The sequence below is a fragment of the Egretta garzetta genome, unplaced genomic scaffold, assembly GCF_000687185.1.
Source record: "Egretta garzetta isolate BGI_Z169 unplaced genomic scaffold, ASM68718v1 scaffold369, whole genome shotgun sequence".
Classification (NCBI taxonomy): Eukaryota; Metazoa; Chordata; class Aves; order Pelecaniformes; family Ardeidae; genus Egretta; species Egretta garzetta.
In genome coordinates this window covers 296,919-314,629 of record NW_009260837.1, presented here as the reverse complement: position 1 = coordinate 314,629, position 17,711 = coordinate 296,919, and the positions used below count along the sequence as shown (strand labels likewise).

At 34.7% G+C, this 17,711-nt stretch overlaps 1 protein-coding gene across 2 annotated transcripts in view; it reads left to right on the top strand.

Moving 5' to 3' along the window:
- ARMC4 (armadillo repeat containing 4) overlaps nucleotides 1-17,711 on the top strand; it is an 87,336-nt gene that overhangs the window by 1,532 nt on the left and 68,093 nt on the right. Inside the window, exons 2-9 of one of the 2 annotated variants that reach the window (XM_035902432.1) lie at nucleotides 1,041-1,198; nucleotides 2,559-2,754; nucleotides 3,330-3,436; nucleotides 3,887-4,023; nucleotides 5,054-5,170; nucleotides 7,974-8,191; nucleotides 9,945-10,070; nucleotides 10,278-10,422. In XM_035902432.1, the coding sequence (XP_035758325.1) occupies nucleotides 1,041-1,198; nucleotides 2,559-2,754; nucleotides 3,330-3,436; nucleotides 3,887-4,023; nucleotides 5,054-5,170; nucleotides 7,974-8,191; nucleotides 9,945-10,070; nucleotides 10,278-10,422 (1,204 nt within the window). Of the gene's footprint in view, nucleotides 1-1,040; nucleotides 1,199-2,558; nucleotides 2,755-3,329; nucleotides 3,437-3,886; nucleotides 4,024-5,053; nucleotides 5,171-7,973; nucleotides 8,195-9,932; nucleotides 10,071-10,277; nucleotides 10,423-17,711 lie in introns of both variants that reach the window. The other variant, XM_035902431.1, reaches the window with a different exon arrangement.

Below are 17,711 nucleotides of genomic sequence, written 5' to 3'. Positions count from 1 at the left end.
TTCTGGGAGCTGGCTGGCATTGGTTCGGTCGGATATAGGGGAAGTTTCTGGCAGCTTCTCACAGAAGCCACTGCTGCAGCCCTCCCCACTACCAAAACCTTGCCATGCAAACCCAATAAGCTCCTGATTAAGCATAGGTGTTTTACTGCTGTTATTGAGGTGGATTAACAAGCACAGTCTTGCATTACAGCTTTTTTTGTGAACAGCAGACTTCAAGTTCTTTCTAAGTAGGCAGTTTTAATATATTAACATGGTTTCATTCCTAATCAAAATAGCAGTTATACTGCTGTGGTTTACCTATCAAATATTCTAACAGTTCTTTTATTATTTGAAAATTACTGCTGAAAAAATAATGATAATTGAGAGGTTTATGCTTCTTTTTTAATTTGGTGTTGACTGATTTTGCAATGATACCTAAAACGCATATGACAGTAACTCTAATTTTTGTGATTCTTTGAACAATGATGTAGCAAGGTGCCGTGGATGTACAAAATCATTTTTATTGGCTAAATCACAAAGCTACTGGAGAATTTTCAGAGTTTTCCTTGATAAGTTGTCAAATTCAGGTTCTGTTTAGGTAACACTGTAGAAATACCCTACTTCTGAGAAAATATTTTATTCCCTTTCACCAGAGAGTTCTTTCCAAATAGAAACACACATTTGTGTAATTTTAAGTCAGTTGTCATTTATGAACCTAGTAGTCAGAAAATCACTCATCGGTCTTGTAGAAGGAACATGCAGAATACAAGTGAATATTTTGTGAGGCCAAACAGCAGGTGTGACCAGTCCTGTAAGAATATTTTTTCACAATTCAGCCTGTCAAAATTCTATTTAAAGATGTTGCCAAGGTAAGGCAAATGAGTTACAGATGTCTGATTTGCAGTGAATAAATTGGTTTACCTCGGAAGTTTTCTGAAATACAGTTTAAAGAAATTGTATATGCTTTATCATGTAAAGCTTGAATAACATTCAAGATTCTTCTCTAAAATTTGCTGTTTATTGAAGTTCTTATTTTAAAATATATAATTTAATTTTTCTAGTGAAGCAACTGTTCAGTCTGAAGCCAAAGGTAAAGATGGCCAACCATTGCTTCTCCTCACGGCATCAACTCTTAGAGTTCGCAGTTTTGACCAGCTGTCCTGTTTGCTACAGATTGCCATGGAAAAAAAGTTAAAGGAAGCACAGGCATGCCTTGAAGGTTTCCTTTCTTCTTTTTTTTTTTTTTTCATCTTTCCTCTCTCTTAAAAAGTATGTCTTCTCCTTCAATTTGAGTTTATGAAATGTGAAGAAAGGCAGGCATGCCTTCATTTTAAGTATATAAGTTGTTGATTCATGGAGGTGGCTACAGGTGCTGATCCAGAACTTAATGAAGTTTCTATTTCTTCTTTTATTTTCACAGAAATCAATAACAGAGAAATCTGGAATAAAGTTAAAATAAAACTGTTGGCTCTCATATACAAATTAATGTATTTTGAGTAATACCGCAGCTATTGCAAAAGACAGCAGGCTTAAATTTCTGAGAAATAATGTCTTATTGGAGGCTAATAGCAGTTTTTCCTATGCTTGTAGTTTAAACCTCTTTTAAAATACTACATCCTTAAAAAATAGCCAAAGAAAAACTTAAATGCTTAAGGCATTCTTACCTGCAGAAGGTTCACAGTGAGCACTTCCAGCTCCTTCTCACAATGGTTTTTAAAATATAGGTACGAGTAGTTTTACTGTGTCATATTCAAGTCCTGGATTTCCAAACTGACAAGAAGACCCTTGATATGCTAAACAAGATATCCTCCTCTCATTGGAGGTAGAAGAGATCAGTAATATTCTTTAGTAATATTAGTAGAAATTGCATCTGCAATACTAAAATATAAATGCTCATACCGGATCAAACTTCAGATCCATCTAATCTGGCGTCCTGCCGCTAACAGTGATCCAACCATGAATAATAGGGAAGAATAATATGCAAAAGGATTCACAGATGCATGGGACTTCATTTGCAGGAACAGAGCAAAATGTTTTTATAAAACCCATTGACATGCAGTTGTGTCACTGTTTAGCCAAAAGAACAGCTGGCATAGCTAAGGAAGTAATGGGGCTATTGGGAATGCTGCTAGAAAACTTTAAAGATGTTCTTTAACACTAAATCATATTTCAAAAATGATCCATTTTCAGTGCATTAAACCCATTGATTTCCTGTTTTGGTGATCAGCCAGGCATATTTTCTGGAAAGGGAGCTGTTGTTAAAGGGAAGTATTTAATATTCACTTCTTGGATGAATTAATATTAATCTTTGTTGTGAAAAGGAATTTTGTTTGTTATGAAAGATTCCTTTTTGTACTTAAGGTTTACATATTTTTAAAAGTGCATTTCAAATTACAACAGATGGATATGAAAGAATGCATCATACAGTAATATTTGATGAATAACTATGCACATTATTAGAGTTCTTATTGTAAATTAATAGCATCAAAATTATTCAGCAATTGAGATTAGAAGTATTTGTCTTGCCTAATCATTTTTAACGTAGTATCACATTATATGATTCTGTTTTATGTTTACAGCTAACAGAGATCCTATAGTGAAAATTCTTGGCCCTGAATATGGGACTGTTGAAGGAGAAGATATGTCCATGTTGCATTTACTTGACAAAGTGAAAAAAGATGATGACCCTGAAACGGAGATGAAAATGAAAATCTTTCTTCTTCTTCATCAGCTGGATTTGCAACTGCTTAATAGTTCTTTGAAACACGTTTCACAGTAAGTGCATTTCAAATGGAAGCTAAGCATGTCAACCATGCCTTTTTTTGTCTTATTGTTAAATCAGATGATTGTTTTCAATCCACAACATGTGCATTTGGTGTGACATAAAGAAATTTATTGAAGTAACTTTCAGTGTTCACTAAGTTATTGAAAAAACATTTTTTTCCTAAAGATTTTGCTGTAGGTGTGCATATGTAAGTGTGTGCCTGTGAATGTGGTTTTTTTATTGCATATGTTTTGCATTTTGGTAGCAAATTGAAGTCATTTGTACAAACAACAAAGTTACAGCTAAATATTTCCAAGGAAATGTTTGTTTCTTCATGGAAGCATATTAAGTATTACATTGAGCCTGTTTTGTAGTTACAAGGACTTCATATTAACTACGGAACTAAAATTTCACTAAACTAACAGATAAAATTAAGAACAGCAATGGGAGATGACCCATTTCCAGATTTTTTTTTGCTACTATTAAGACGCCATGTAAAAGAAAAAAAACCATGATATTCTCTTTTCGTTTCTCTGAGTACATCCTTTTGATGAATACATTTTAGACCATTTTTTATTAATTGCAGAGACATAAGACTAAATCCGGCTGCTATAAATAATGAAGTGAATCTTCTCAAGAATTTCTCTGGGAAAGGTGAAGATACAGTACTGGAATCACTGGAATATACATCAGGTCCAAATCTGATAATATTTCACATTTATATGTACCTTTATTAAAGTACTTGACTTCTGTGAGAAATTTGCTAAACTGATTTCAGCAATGAATTTAAACTGTTTATTTCTACTTTAAAGTTATAAAGTGAAATAAAAAGTATTTTCAGATATGGAATGCTGTTCCTCAGCCTTTAGTTACAGAAATAATCTCCAATTGTAAGAATTTCTTCAGTGAAAGTTGAAGAAGTGAACTGAGTCCCTGATCCTGAAAAGTGCGAAGCATAGTTGTAGTTCGTAGCTGGATCAGGCCACAGGTCACAGAGCTTTGCATGATTAATTCCTAACTATGAATTCTTAAGAGTTAGGTATTGTTTGGGGATTTTTATCTGTATACATGTTATATTTATCATCAAGCATAACTATTAAAAATGCTTTTAAACTGGGTAACACTAATGCTAATTGGTTACAGATTACACATTCTCTAATGGATGCCGAGCTCCTCCCTGGAGACAAGTGCATGGAGAAATTTGTTACTTAGTCATCAAACCACATGACACTGATCCTTTGTATATCACTTGCAGCACAGCAGGAGTGTTTTTAAATGGAGTAAGTAATGATAAAGGATACCATGGAGTATTGAGTATTTTTATGTGCTAAAATCAGAAATCCATCAGGTTTAGGGTGGTGGTGAGGTAGTAAGACCTGCAGTTAGTTTATTGGTACAGAAGGAGAAGACACAGTAATAAATATATGCTAGTTTTCTCATATGTTTTGAATGCTTTTTTTAATATGTTTTATACTAGGAGTGTATTCTGCACTTTTTGCTAGCAGTGTTTGTTTAGTCTTTAAACATGCCCTAACAGTCCATCACACTATTGCTATTTAAAGTTACCGTGGGACTAGATGCCTCTCTAGTGCCTCATTGCTCTTGATCTGAGGTGTAATATTGTGTGGCTAATATAGCTTGCTTTTGTCTTTTATAAGCGATAAGCAGTTCTTTCTTCTTTCAGTGGAAGCTTTTTGGAGATTATATATCTCTTTTCTTCTACTTTTCATTTTGGTTACCTCTTTCCTTACACATTTTATTTAGACATAATAGTCCCATATGTATTTTAAGCAGTGACTAGAGCTCTTATACTCATTTTGAAGAGAGACTGATGCCCGTCAGGTGTAACTCCACAAATTGATTTCCTAAGAGTTAAAAAATGCAGGGAAAATTTGACTTAGCACACTTTTAATGGATGAAGCTCATAAAGCTTAGGCTTAGTCAAGTCACATTATTTTCAGATCCTTTTAGACATCTGCCATGCTGCACTGGAAGCTCATATTTACTTGGTTGTTTGCCATGAGCCATAAATTCTTTTCAATGGAACTACCCACAGTACAATTAACTGATAGTAATTACTTGCAGAATTCTGTGTAAGATCTTGATTATCTGTTGGGATCCATGGAGATGACCCATACATCTTTACAAAGCATTATTGAAGTCTGATGGACTCTGTGCTGAGCATGAGACTTCTGTACATAATTCATTACAGTATGACCTCTGTGCTCTTTAGCAGTATTTTATGATGCAGATTAAATTACCTGTGTAAGACAATACTATTAATAACTTTAAATGTATTCTTTTTTTAAGGGTGAGCTAAAGGGTAAAGATGACATCGACTATGAAAGAAAAAGTGATGTATATAAAGATATTGTCACATTTTTAAGGGAGAGATCACCTAGATTTGTAGAAAATATGGCTAAACAGGTATGTATTTACTGATACTGGGTGTATATTCTACTTTGTACAGCGTACATTGTACATTGGTAAGAATTACTTTATAAATCTGGCTGAACATTTATGTTCTTTGTCAAAGATATATCTGTGATTAAATGAAGAATTTTAAAGACTCTGAAATGCATTTACTATTTTTCTTTGGATTTGTTTCAGTTTCTACTAAACATGTTCCTTTCATAAAGAGCAAATAATACACTATTTCATCTATGGTTCTATCATACCTTATTATGAGGTTTGATCCAATATGTGAGGTCAGCTTCTGATTTTGCATAAAAAGTTCTGCTCATCTTCTGGTGTTATTCTTTATGGAGCACTAGAAATGTTAAAGCAGGAAAATATGATACCCTTACGGAAGAGGTCAACTTTTTCTGACAATATTTTTGTGTGATCAAAACCACTTAAATTTTTATATTCATTCTTTCTAACACAAGTATAAATAATAGCCCAACTTTTTTTATGAGAACTGCCTGATTTAAATATCAGAGCTGAGAGCTGAGCGTCCAGTTTGCACAGTATGTGTTGCTTCAGTCACTGTAAAATGCAAGTGGTTTGGCTTTTATTTAGAGCTCTATATTAACTAGAATCATGTAGTGTAATTTTAGTTATTTCATCATTCCTGATAAAAACTGTCTTTTTTAGATTTCTAGGGTGGTTATAACTCATTAATAACTTGGTGGTAAAATTCATTATAGGCTAAAACCTCTCAAAATTTTTCTTGTGGTTATTTATATGCAATTTTAATTATTACAAGAAGGAAGTCATTAACAGGGAAATTTTCTTGCCCTTTAATTCTGTTTTTCTGGAATGTAGGGCTGTTATTTATTTTCTTTGAGATATAGATATTTGACAGTTCTGAAAGAACAGAGCATTTCAAGTTGTTCACATAAATACAGTAGCTTATATTAACAGTGATGGAGTTAAATTTGTAAGTTGTTCTGTTTGAAAGTGCAGTAAGTTCCAAAATGTGTTTTATTTATCCCATAGGCAAGTCTTTTTAAATGTTGTCACTACATATTGGTTTACATTTCATAAATGTGAAAATATATGAACATTTTAGACATAATTACCTGCTTAATGTATTTTCAAGGTAAAAATGGTAATACTTTAGTATTTTTTTACAGTTCTAATGCTAAATGTTAATATAGATGAATGTTAATATCAATAATAGAGATAATGTACCTTTCTTTACTGTTTTTCTACTCATAGAAAGATACTGTAGCTATGCAAGAAATGTGTACATTTATTAAATAAGAGTAAATAAATAGAATTTATCTTCCTTCAGTTGTCATAGAAATCATTTACTCCATATTCCCTGGCTGTGTAAATAAGTTTATGCTGAACAGTATAAATTAAACCATTTTAATGGTTCTGGAATATCATATCCTATTGCCTTGCTGAAGAGCTGGTTTAGTACATTCTGCATTCTAAAACTAGAATTTAAACAAGTTAATACTGTAGAGCTGCATAGCATTTGTATTTGAGGGAAAATCTTCTCTACTCTAGAACTCTGAAAAGTAGAGAAAAACTGTATTTCCAAGGTTGTCTACATGAAATAAATTCTGACTGGAAATAGTTTTGATTTATTTTCTGAGGAGAGGAGAGTTTCAAAAAGCTCATTACGTACACATATATTGCAAACCCAATTAACTTCTATAATGTCGTCTTGGCCTTGTTTAAGCTAACATTTGGAATTGCTGTGTTGGCATGTAGTGCTGTAGGAAACATACTTTTTAACAAGTGCTTAGCTGGTCAAGCTACAGCATCAGATCCCCTGTGATTTGTCTAGTTTATCTTATATTATATTGTCTTGTCTAGTGTACATCTTCAGAATGAGAGAATTAGCATGAGTTAGTTTATGATTAGACAGTTGGGTCAGCAAGCCTGGAGCAGCTGATTCACATCAGGGACTAGCTGAAAACAGACCATATTGTGACAGTCTCCTTAAAAATGCCTTGCGTCAGATACATAAAGGAATGTCTTCACCTATCTGGCAGTGACAGCTGCAATAATAATAATAAGTAATGATTGTATGCTGTCTTGCCTGTAAAAATTGAGTATGTTCCAATAGAGAATAAGAGTTGACAAGAGTCCTTTCTGTTTTGGATATTTTTGATCAGCCATGGTACTAGACAGAGACAGCTGAAGGATTGGTAGGTGCCACTCATCTCCATTCTTGCATGTGACTTGTTCAACAATGTTTTGTCCTGAGAGTCAGAAGATGAAAAAACTGAAACAGAATGTGTTTATAGGAATTCTAAACTATATCAAATTAAATTACTTGGAACTGAAGTCTAGCAGTTTATCATATCCTATTTTCAGTTTTATGTTAACTGGTTTTTTGTGGGAATTTTTTGTAAATCCCTTATGCAGGGAAATAGTTTTTATATGAATGATCCATTGAACACAGGATGACTGACTTCTCAAGTCTAGATCTTAAAACTCATTTGGAATTAGGTTCTATAAAAGTGCTTGTGTCATGAATTATTTAATGTATCAGAAACTAGAAAACACCCAACATTCAAGTATGTCAGGAAGTTCCAAATGTAGCTAGTTAATTTATTTCAAAAACTTTAATTTGCCTGTGGTAACAGCTACTTTCCAGATTACGTTTCATTCATTTAAAGGCAATCTGATTTTATCTTTATAATCTAATTCTACATTTAATACATTTTTTAAGCACAGCATCCTGGAATTGTGCTTATAACTTACTGTTTTAATATGCATTGTTCATATAGCAGAATGACTGACAAACCATGTCTCCTTCTTTTATTAGGAATACAATTTTTTAAAAGAACCAACATATGAGAAGAATTATCAGCGTATGGAAGTAGTTGATGCTAAGGTCTCTGGCCAATCCCAGAACCTTTATGATTTTACAGAAAAGAATGTGTGTGAGAAAGTGAAAAGTACTACAGCAAGAAGGAGACCCATTGACAAGAAGAAATTAGAACCATCTATGAAGTGGAAGAATACTGGGCTTTCTGCTTCCCACAGATAAGTAGTTGTCTTTATAACTAAATTTTCCTATAGATCTCTTTAAACTGTGCTAAAGGTTGGACTGCATGTCATAGGTTTGCATTATTAACTTAAGTCAGAAGCAATAAAACAAAATTTTCGGCATGTTAATTTCTCAGAAGGCAGTACAGACTACCAATGAGGTTTCTCAGTTTTCTTCTGCCGTGCAACAACTTTGATGATGTTATATCATTTACACAGCAAGGCAGGGAAATATCTTGCAACCATCTGCAGTACTTGTCCTCCAGGACTGAGATATTATCATATCTTTGGTATAAAATGCCCTTTAAAGCAAGACAGAGTAGACAATCTAATCTAAACCACACTTTCTGAGGGAGGCAAAAGAGATTCAGGATGGAAAATCAGGATGACTCTTACTTATACTACCAATTTTTAATCAATTCCTATTACATGAGCCACTTCTAGCTCTGCTTAGCAACAATCTTCACTAATGAGATTATCTCAAAATTTGGACACCCAAAAATAGAGTATACATATGTTGGATATTGTTGGATTTGTCTTCTGAAATCAGAACTCCATTCTGGTTTCATGTTTCCTGATTTTGTGTTAGTGAAGGCAAAATATCTGAAGGGAAGGCTTTGATTGCTTTCCTACAAAAAAAGAAAGTCAGTATCTTCTCTGCCAATTTGACATGTTGCAAGAAACATTTTAAGAGATTCTGGATGTGACCTACAGTCATCAGTTAAAAAAATGTGGGTTTCCAGAGGCAAGAGCTTATCTTTTTCCACAGCCATTGTTAGAGTCTAGATGTAGTGAAATTGGCTGTAATCATGAGTAGTGTTCTCTTTTATTGTTGTCACTGTGATAGTGTGACCAGCCCAGGCTTGAAAGGACATTTTGTTTTCAGAACATTGTAAATTAGGGACAAAAAAGCACCAGAGATTGTGCCCAGCTAGGCCTGGGAGTCTTCCTGGAATATGAGGAAAGTAAAATACATTGTATTCAGCATGATCAAAGCTATGGAACAGCTCAGTGCATGGAAGAACTTGGCAGATCAGAACTCTTCTGCCTAGAAAAAAGATGGCTGGGGGACAATAAGACAGATACATGACGACTCTTATGAATGGGGACAGTAAATAGGGAACAGATAGTCACTGACCACTCTTAATACAAGAATAAAGGGCACGAAATGAAATTGAGCCAGTGAGACCAGTTCAGAACAAAGGGAGAGACTTCTTCATACCATACATGGATAAGCTCTGAAATTCTTTGCCACAGGATGGTGGAGGCCATTTGTTTATGTGAGTTCAAAAAGCACCCAGACACATTCATGGAAGAAAAATCCATACAAAACTGCTAATGCAAGGATGATTGGAAGTTCCCTGAATCACAATTTGCTGAAGAATATTCTGGAAAAAATAATTCTGTGTTCTTCCATTGTTATTCTGCTGTTACCTAGATAGCTGCTATTGGTCATGGTTGGAGATGGTATCCTAGGATAAATGGACCTGTGGTCTGTCTGCATATACTCATTCTTTGTTCTTGTATCACATACAGGTCAGCATAATACAATTTTTCTAATGTTCCATTATTTTATTAAAGCAAAATTAGTCATTTAAGGCACAGCATACTTTCTGTTTAATGAAGTTTATTGTATAGGTTCATAAGCTCATATGTATTGACATAATACGTGTCCAACCATAGCTTTTTGGTTCTATGTGTATATATAATTTTTCTTTTCTTTTTTTTTAAATAAAAACAAATATTTTAGTGATAAGGCCGCAAAAAAAGATACTGAAGAAAAAGAGGGAAGTAGTACTGCATCTCTGAAAATCAAAAAGAAAGCTGGTGGCGTTTCTTCTGAATTGGTTAAAGTACAACCAACTTCAAAATGGTATGTGTTACTTATTTTTCTTCCTTCAATTTTTTTATTTTTATTTCCCATATCTACAGTAATTATCACCATACTTAGTATTGAGCAATGTCAATTATATTTTTTTAAATCTTTTACTAGTCATTGTTGTCATACCTGTTTAAAATGGACTTGTTCATACTAGTTTATAGCTGTTTAAAAAGGGTGATGCTGTTTATTTATTTTTAGTAAAACATCAGGCAGGTTTGAAGATGTTAGTGAAAGTTCCTCAGAGACTGAGGAAGATGAAGAACAGCCTGTACGTCATCAGGAAGGGAACACTGATTTGCCATCAGAATACTGGGGAATTCAGAAACTTGCAAAATATCTAAAGGTAAATAAGAACCACTGATAAATTTTATTAAAAAAAAGCACTACTTTTTACCTACTGCATCTGAGACACCAGACCAGCTCCTCATCCTTTCCACCTTCCATATATATTAGAATAGCCTTGCTATGTAGTATGTTCATATCCTGGAACTGTGGACTTTCCTGTCACACACCCGTCTCTCCTGCATTTTTTTAATCTGCTATTTTTGGCTTATACAGACCCTTAGATTAAACCATCTGTTCAATGTTATTTAAAACTTAGGTATAATTTCTTTATTAATTATTGGTTTTCTGTTTTGCTTTTTGGGTGAAACTTTCCAAGATATTTCTTTATGTGGACAGTAACTTTCAAGACTTTTTATTAAAATTGAAAACTTGCCTGAAGTCTTTCATCAGCTATGATTAATGCATGACTGAAGTAATTCTAACGTGGTCTTGTGTCTGGATAGATGCTGTTAGTGGACAAGAAAATGTATGATAAACAGGCATCCTCTAAAGCAAAAAAAAAAAAAAGGTTTTTTACACAGACTTGTTGAAAATCTTTTGGAACCTATAAATATAGACGTTTAGAATTCTGTGTATGACTGAAACAAGTAAAACCCAACAACCCTCTACTATTCTGCAAAACTCTAAAACTAATTATGTTTTTCCCTCAGGAGAAATTCCTTTACAAGTTTGTACTGGAATTCATGTACTATAAGTTACTAATAAAAGCGCTAGTTTATTTGTTTTTTTGAATACAGCTATAGAGCATACACATCTGACTGATAAAATGATGGTGCTGGCATTTGGTACAGCAGAAATACTTGTGAGGAATAAGCAAAGCTTGGGCTTCTTCCAGTCCTTTAACCATTGTAGAAGAGTAACTTAGTCATTTAAACAGTTTTCAGTGCACTGTCACTGCTTGTTCTCAGTTTGTGTATGTGGGACTATGCTAGTGTTTGTAGCCAGAGAGACACAGAAAAGCATGGATAATACAAGTCTCTCTACAATTCTCTTTGCCTTATATTTTCTAGGTTGGACTTCTATATTCTTGTCATTTTGTCTATGCTAGAATAACCCTTTGCAAGTGTCATCTGGTGTAACATTCAGCATGTAACTTGCTCAGCTATCTGCTAATGCTAAACGCACTATATATACATTTTGCATGTTACAGGTGTTTCTATTTACAGTTCAAGGTGTTGTTTTCAAATCTTTCAATCTACTACTAGCTTGCTTCTGTCTGTCTTATGGACCACCTCTTGTACTTCTCTGAGAGCTCAGAGAAATAACCATGCTACTTTTTAGTAAAGACACAAGGCCCCCCTGGAGAGGATACTTGAAATTCATTACTGTTGAAGAAATCCCAGAAATCTTTTCATTGGCCCATCTATGGATGACCCTCTTTACTGACAAGGCTATTCTCTCCTGGTTACATAATTCTCAAACTCCCTTTCCTTTCTAGATCCTTCATGTAGTCATGTTTAGATTTTAGCATAGGACTTGATTGAATACTGAAACATAGCTACACTTGTGTGAAACCATTCTGAATTAAGAGTGAGAATGGCAAGTAGGAAAATACGTTTTTCATACTCCTCTGTTTTAGAAATGAGTATATTTTGTTCCAGCTGTCAACAAGCAAAAATACTTAATGGCTTAGAACTAGAAAAAGAAAGGGGAGCATTTCTGATCAACTTGTGAGTACCTGTTAAGAAGTGTTTATACTACAAAATTCCATCATATGAAGAAGTTTTATTATGGTATACTTGTTTATGTATTCATGCACACCCGAGTCTTCCAATCATTCTTTAAATTAGATATAAATTAAACAAAGTACTTGAAGATATACTTAAAATAGTTCTCTGTTGATTCTTAGCTACGTAAAGCAAGAAATCCCTAGTGTCAGATAAAGCTGAAAAGAGATGCCTCAGTGCCATACCACAGACAGTGGTTGAAATTTTTATTGATGGAGTGCTACTTTAGCTTGCACATGGAATTCATTTTAATTCAAGTATAAATACTGCACTTCTGGCCAGACTTAGAAGATTTTTTGGCATTCTTGTTGTTCATGTAGGCAAGTGTTCATGACACATGCAACATAAGAGAAAATAAATTTATGACTGCAATATTTAAGTATCTACAAGCATATTTATATAGAAGCACAAAATTCAGAGGGCTTGTGTGTCTTCAAAGGTTGTATAAAGGTTGTTTGCATATCTTAAAAATTTAATAAAATGCCTTAAATAATAGATGTTTGAGATACCAAATTAGAAAACATAATAATTTGTGGGAACAACCGTTATGAAAGACCAATCTGCAAACACAAAACTTCCACAAAACCTGAAAGTTACCTACTTTTTATACCAATAATAGGTTGCCATTAGAATTTAAAAAAGATGGTTGCCTCCTGTATAAAGCAAACTTGCCAGATCCTGTGAATTGTGCCTGGAGACTATGTATTTGTATACCTCTTCATGGAGAGAAAATTCCAGTGCAGGGGAGATTCCCTGCTGACTTTTTGCTCCTCCTTTCTGGGAAAGAGCAGCCATGTTGGAATTGCTCCACTGGGAAGCAGCTGCTTCTGTGGTCTGGCTCCTTGTCCTACCTTCAAGCTTCCCAGGGCTGTGAAACAGAAGATAGAGCATGTGTGCTCTTGCCATGTCTCCCCATCAACTTAAGAAATGGGCAGCGAAGATAGATCAGTGAGCTTGGTGATGGCGTTGTGTTAGGCATCTTTTGGGGCTAGAGTAGATAAAACTGGAATGAAGTGCTCTTTTGGTGTTTGTAACAGTGAGATTCACTCAGGAGAGTCTGCTTCAGATTTCACATTATTTATTAAAGCAGTGCTTCTGAAGTATTACATTTCCAGGGGAAAGACTACATTTTACATGTGAAAAATTTTAGGAATAGGGTGGAGGGGTGACATTTTACAATGTTCTTTTACTAGAAATGGGGAACAACAGGTAGAAGTACAACATCTTCTTTGCAGTAGAGCTGGGGCTGCTCACTGGAAAAAAAAAAGGAGAAAAAAAAGTTGATAGCTGGGCACAGTGCTTTGTGCTGCCTGCTGTTGAGCACTGATTATTTCCAGTTTTAAGATAAAATTGAGATGTTGAGAGGTGAATCGGGGCTGGTGACTACGCCAGGAATAACTCCAATCTCCAGAATAAGTCTTTAAGACCTTGTGCTGCTCGATTTTGATTCCCTGTAATGATGTGATTTATATGTACACCTATGCCAGGGTGAGCTCTGGATAGAGTTCTGCAGGACCATGTCAGTTAGTTACAGAAATCTTCCTTCAGTTTCTTATCTGGAAAGTCATTCTACTTTTGGCTATATTTCAGGGGTACACTAGTGAAACCAGTCAAGTCTCACACCTCATGTAAAATATCCACTAATTTCATATCTGTTTTGAATTACTCTGGTTCAAACAACCTCATTCCCAGAACAGCATTGTGTTTCTTTGGAATCATAGGTGGACAAACCTGCTGTCTGTCCCCACCTGTTTGCATCTTGTGCCAGGTCCAGGAGCTGGATCAAGGCTATGGTGCTGTGCAGGAGCTAGGGAGGATGTGCCCTGAGCCTTGAACACTGGCTCCTGTCACATGACTCAGTGAAATCTCATTGACTGGACAAGGAAAAGGTTGAAAGAACTGCGGGATACACTGGGTGTATTCAGGTCTGCTCCACAGCTGCATTTTGGCAGGACCTGTGGAAGACTGTTGCATTCAAGCAACATTTCTGTAGTTGGCAGGAGGCCCCTCTGTATTGGACTTACATTACACGAAGATGGCAAACAGACCAGGGAGGCAGGAGTGTACAGGAATATTCTTTCTGGACTTTGCCTCTTCCCTTTTCTTTCTCTCCAACTCCCTCTAAAAGTCCTCACTTATTTCTAGGCAATTGGGCGAGGAAATGAAAGTCTTAAGAGATCAAAGCTATATGCGTCTGGTTACAGTGCATGTGTTGCAGTGAGTATTGACTGGGCAAGACCTACTGCCCATCACTACTGCTTCCCCTTTGCAGTGCGAGCAGAGCTGAGCCAGGAGGATGTAGTGTCACTCCTGTACTTCAGGCAGAGTTTATTTCCTCTTCTCAGGAAATTCAAATGTAACAGGGAAATGCAGCTGTGTGTTGGCTTGCAGGAAGGAATGGTGGATCCTCAGCTGAGCTCTTTGTACATGGAGGGCACTAGCATTCTTGGGGAAGAAAGGTACAGGTTAGAACTGCAGAAAGTCAGGGTTTGCCATGTGACATTTCTCTACTTGGAGGGGAAGGAGGAAGCAGTCAACAACTGCTTGCACACTTCCCTGCTATGCATTAATAGGAAGTCAATCACAGTTTATCTCTGAGACTTGTCATATCTGAGATCTAAGGTTTTAGATATCTGAAAAATAGATATCTTCCTCATAAAATTTTGTGATAGAAAACATCCAGCCTTTCAAAATAAATTACTACTTTCTTGTGCAAATGAAAATTGTGTAGCAGTCTCAACCCTCCTGTGGTTTAACAGGTGGTGTATACAGCAACTCTTTTATATGAACCAAATATAAATTTATGGCACTTGCAAAGACATTGATGTGGCTTGTAGATTTTTCTCAAAATTTGCATGAAATAGAGGATAGATGGAGTATTTTTTAACTGCATAATGGAAAAGTATAGCTTTCCTAAGTTATAATGGTATTGGAAATGTTCCAAATTGTTAATAATACACTAGTACTCATTATAAAAATTTAAATCAGCTTCATAAACTATGCATGCTTGGATTAAGAAATCATTTGTATTTTGTGATTAGCAGAAAAGTTATTCTGTTTTATGCTAAAATGCAGAACCTCAAAAGAGACATGAACATATTAGCTTAAGGAATAAACACTAAAGTACCAATTGTTTTACTCATTTTACACATTGTAATACTGCTCAAAAGTTTTGTGTTAGTCATAGAAAAAGTCTAAATCTCTGGTTTATGGAAGTCCCTGAACAACAAACTGCACAGAGTACTGTACATACAAATTCTCAGGAACTAATTCTGTTTCTTGACTCTGCTTCCATTTTCCCAGGAAGAGTTACTGGTGGGTAGAACTTTACAACTATAATTGGATACTTAGGTGGTTAACATAGAAATTATTAATTTGATCAGATATGTAACAAACTTAGAAATTATTTTGTGTGCAAAATTATCAGATAAATTTATCTGTAATCTTGAAATCTGGCCCTAGAAAAAGGAATAGAGGCAAATATTGGAATTGAATAGCACAAGCAAAAATACCTAATCTGTGTAGGAAATATATTGCACATTATATTATTTTTTCCACAATCTATGGATAGGAGTTAACTGTTTTTTCTTTATAATATCACATTATCAAGACTTGCATAAGATTATATTTTAGCTATTAAATACAAAATAAGCTTATATAAGTGCATATAAAATATTTTCGTATGTAAAATAATTTTGACACTATGTTTTCAGGACTGACCAACTTTGCAGATAATTTAGCTAACCTTATTAGTAGAGTGTCTAACAATCATGTATAAATATAATAAAGTATATGGTGGGGTAATATGAAGGAACTTATTCAACTGAACTGAAAGATCAAGATGAAAAATAAATTTTGCAGTAGTTTGGCTAAGTGGTAGACTGTTATTTTTCAGAAAATACCAAGTATATGAGACATAATCATGTGCCACTTGCTAGTGTTTCTAGGCACATGTTTGGCTAACCTGTTAGCCTTGGCAGGTAATCTCTTCATGTCATTCTTTTCTCCACTATTCATGAATGTCTCTTCTTCCCATCTTCCAGTATCCAAGATTTTTTTTAAAATTTCAGTACAGAATGTGATTACTGAAAAAAAAAAGGGGGGGATAAAAATATGGAAAAACTGCATTTTGTAGTTAAGATAGGTATTTTTTAACAATCTAGCCAGTGCTGATCATGAAAAAGAAATCTTTTTATGATAAATTTACTGGGTAGGAAATATTGGCAAATGGTGAACTCTCAAATTATTATTATAATTGGCAACTCTGAAGCACTTGCATAGCTCTCTCCTCAAAATACTGTACAAACAATCATTCCTCATCACAAGAGGCATATAAAATTCATAACAGCCAGTTGATTTTTGACCATTAACACCAATTGTGGTGGAGGTTTAATTAATGTTCTGAGGATCACCCATTCCTAAGAGTTTCATAGCTGATTAGATGAAAGACAAGATTGAAATAAAGAAGAAAAAAAAAACAAGAAAAAAGTAGAATTCAATAAAAAATGAGAAAGAAGAGATGGTATGTCAAAAATTAAGGGCTGAGGAAAAGAATATAAAATAACTGATGTTTGATTCTTGTCTTTCTGCAGGATAGTATTCTATTGTAAAAGCAGGTAATTAAATTAATGAGCTATGGTTTTGACACCGTAACTACTGTACTTCTAGGATAACGGTAAATTGCCACAGCTGTCTCAGTCTGATTTACAGCTTTATAATCATGGAAGTAGATAATCAAATTGTTGGCTTTCCTAAAGAATTAGAATATGATTGTGTCTGAAAGCTACCAAGAGTTTTAAGAAGTGAGAACAGCATTCTTCATTGGTTTTAAGTGTTCCACATGGGATCTAGGCTCAATTTAATCACAGCTTAGTATACACACAGTTGTTTCAGAAGCATGTCTGTGCTTCAGCCATGTCTTCATCTATATTTGTTTTTCCTATCCTCTCAGTAAGCTCAGTTTTTAAAGTTTGTTTTATTTCTCCAGAGAACATTTTTCTCTTAGTTTTTCATAAACTATTGGTATAATTTTGTTTTACTTGCAAAATCTTTTTTGTCTGGTTTCAAATCACACTGTCTTTTCTGTCTGCTCAGTGTTTATGAAACTTCAGCAGCATGCTAGCTCTCCAGTAGTCTATATAGGCACAGGTCCTTCCTAGTTCAACCTCATTAAATTTTCTCCACAGATTCACTTCCACTGGTTTCCCAAATGAGCTGGGTCCATAAATATAAAATAGCTGTAATAACATTAAGGCTTTTATTCTCTTTGTGAGCCAAGTGCTAGGCAAAATCAAAACTGCTTAGGCAGGTCTGACACTGTCACACAAGGTCAGTACATCTGTATTACGGGCAGCATATGTCATGTCTCCAAGTCTGCAGTCAGGATTTACAAGTATCAATGTTAAGTTAAAAACCAATGCTGCTGTTTGTGTAAGTTTGTTTTTTAAATTTAATCACAGACCCTTTTCTCTTTCTCATTCAATCCTCATTTCCTGCTAATTCCTGCATGTTCTTTTTAAAAATATATATGCTTTATTTTCCTCAGGTGGAGTGGCCAAAG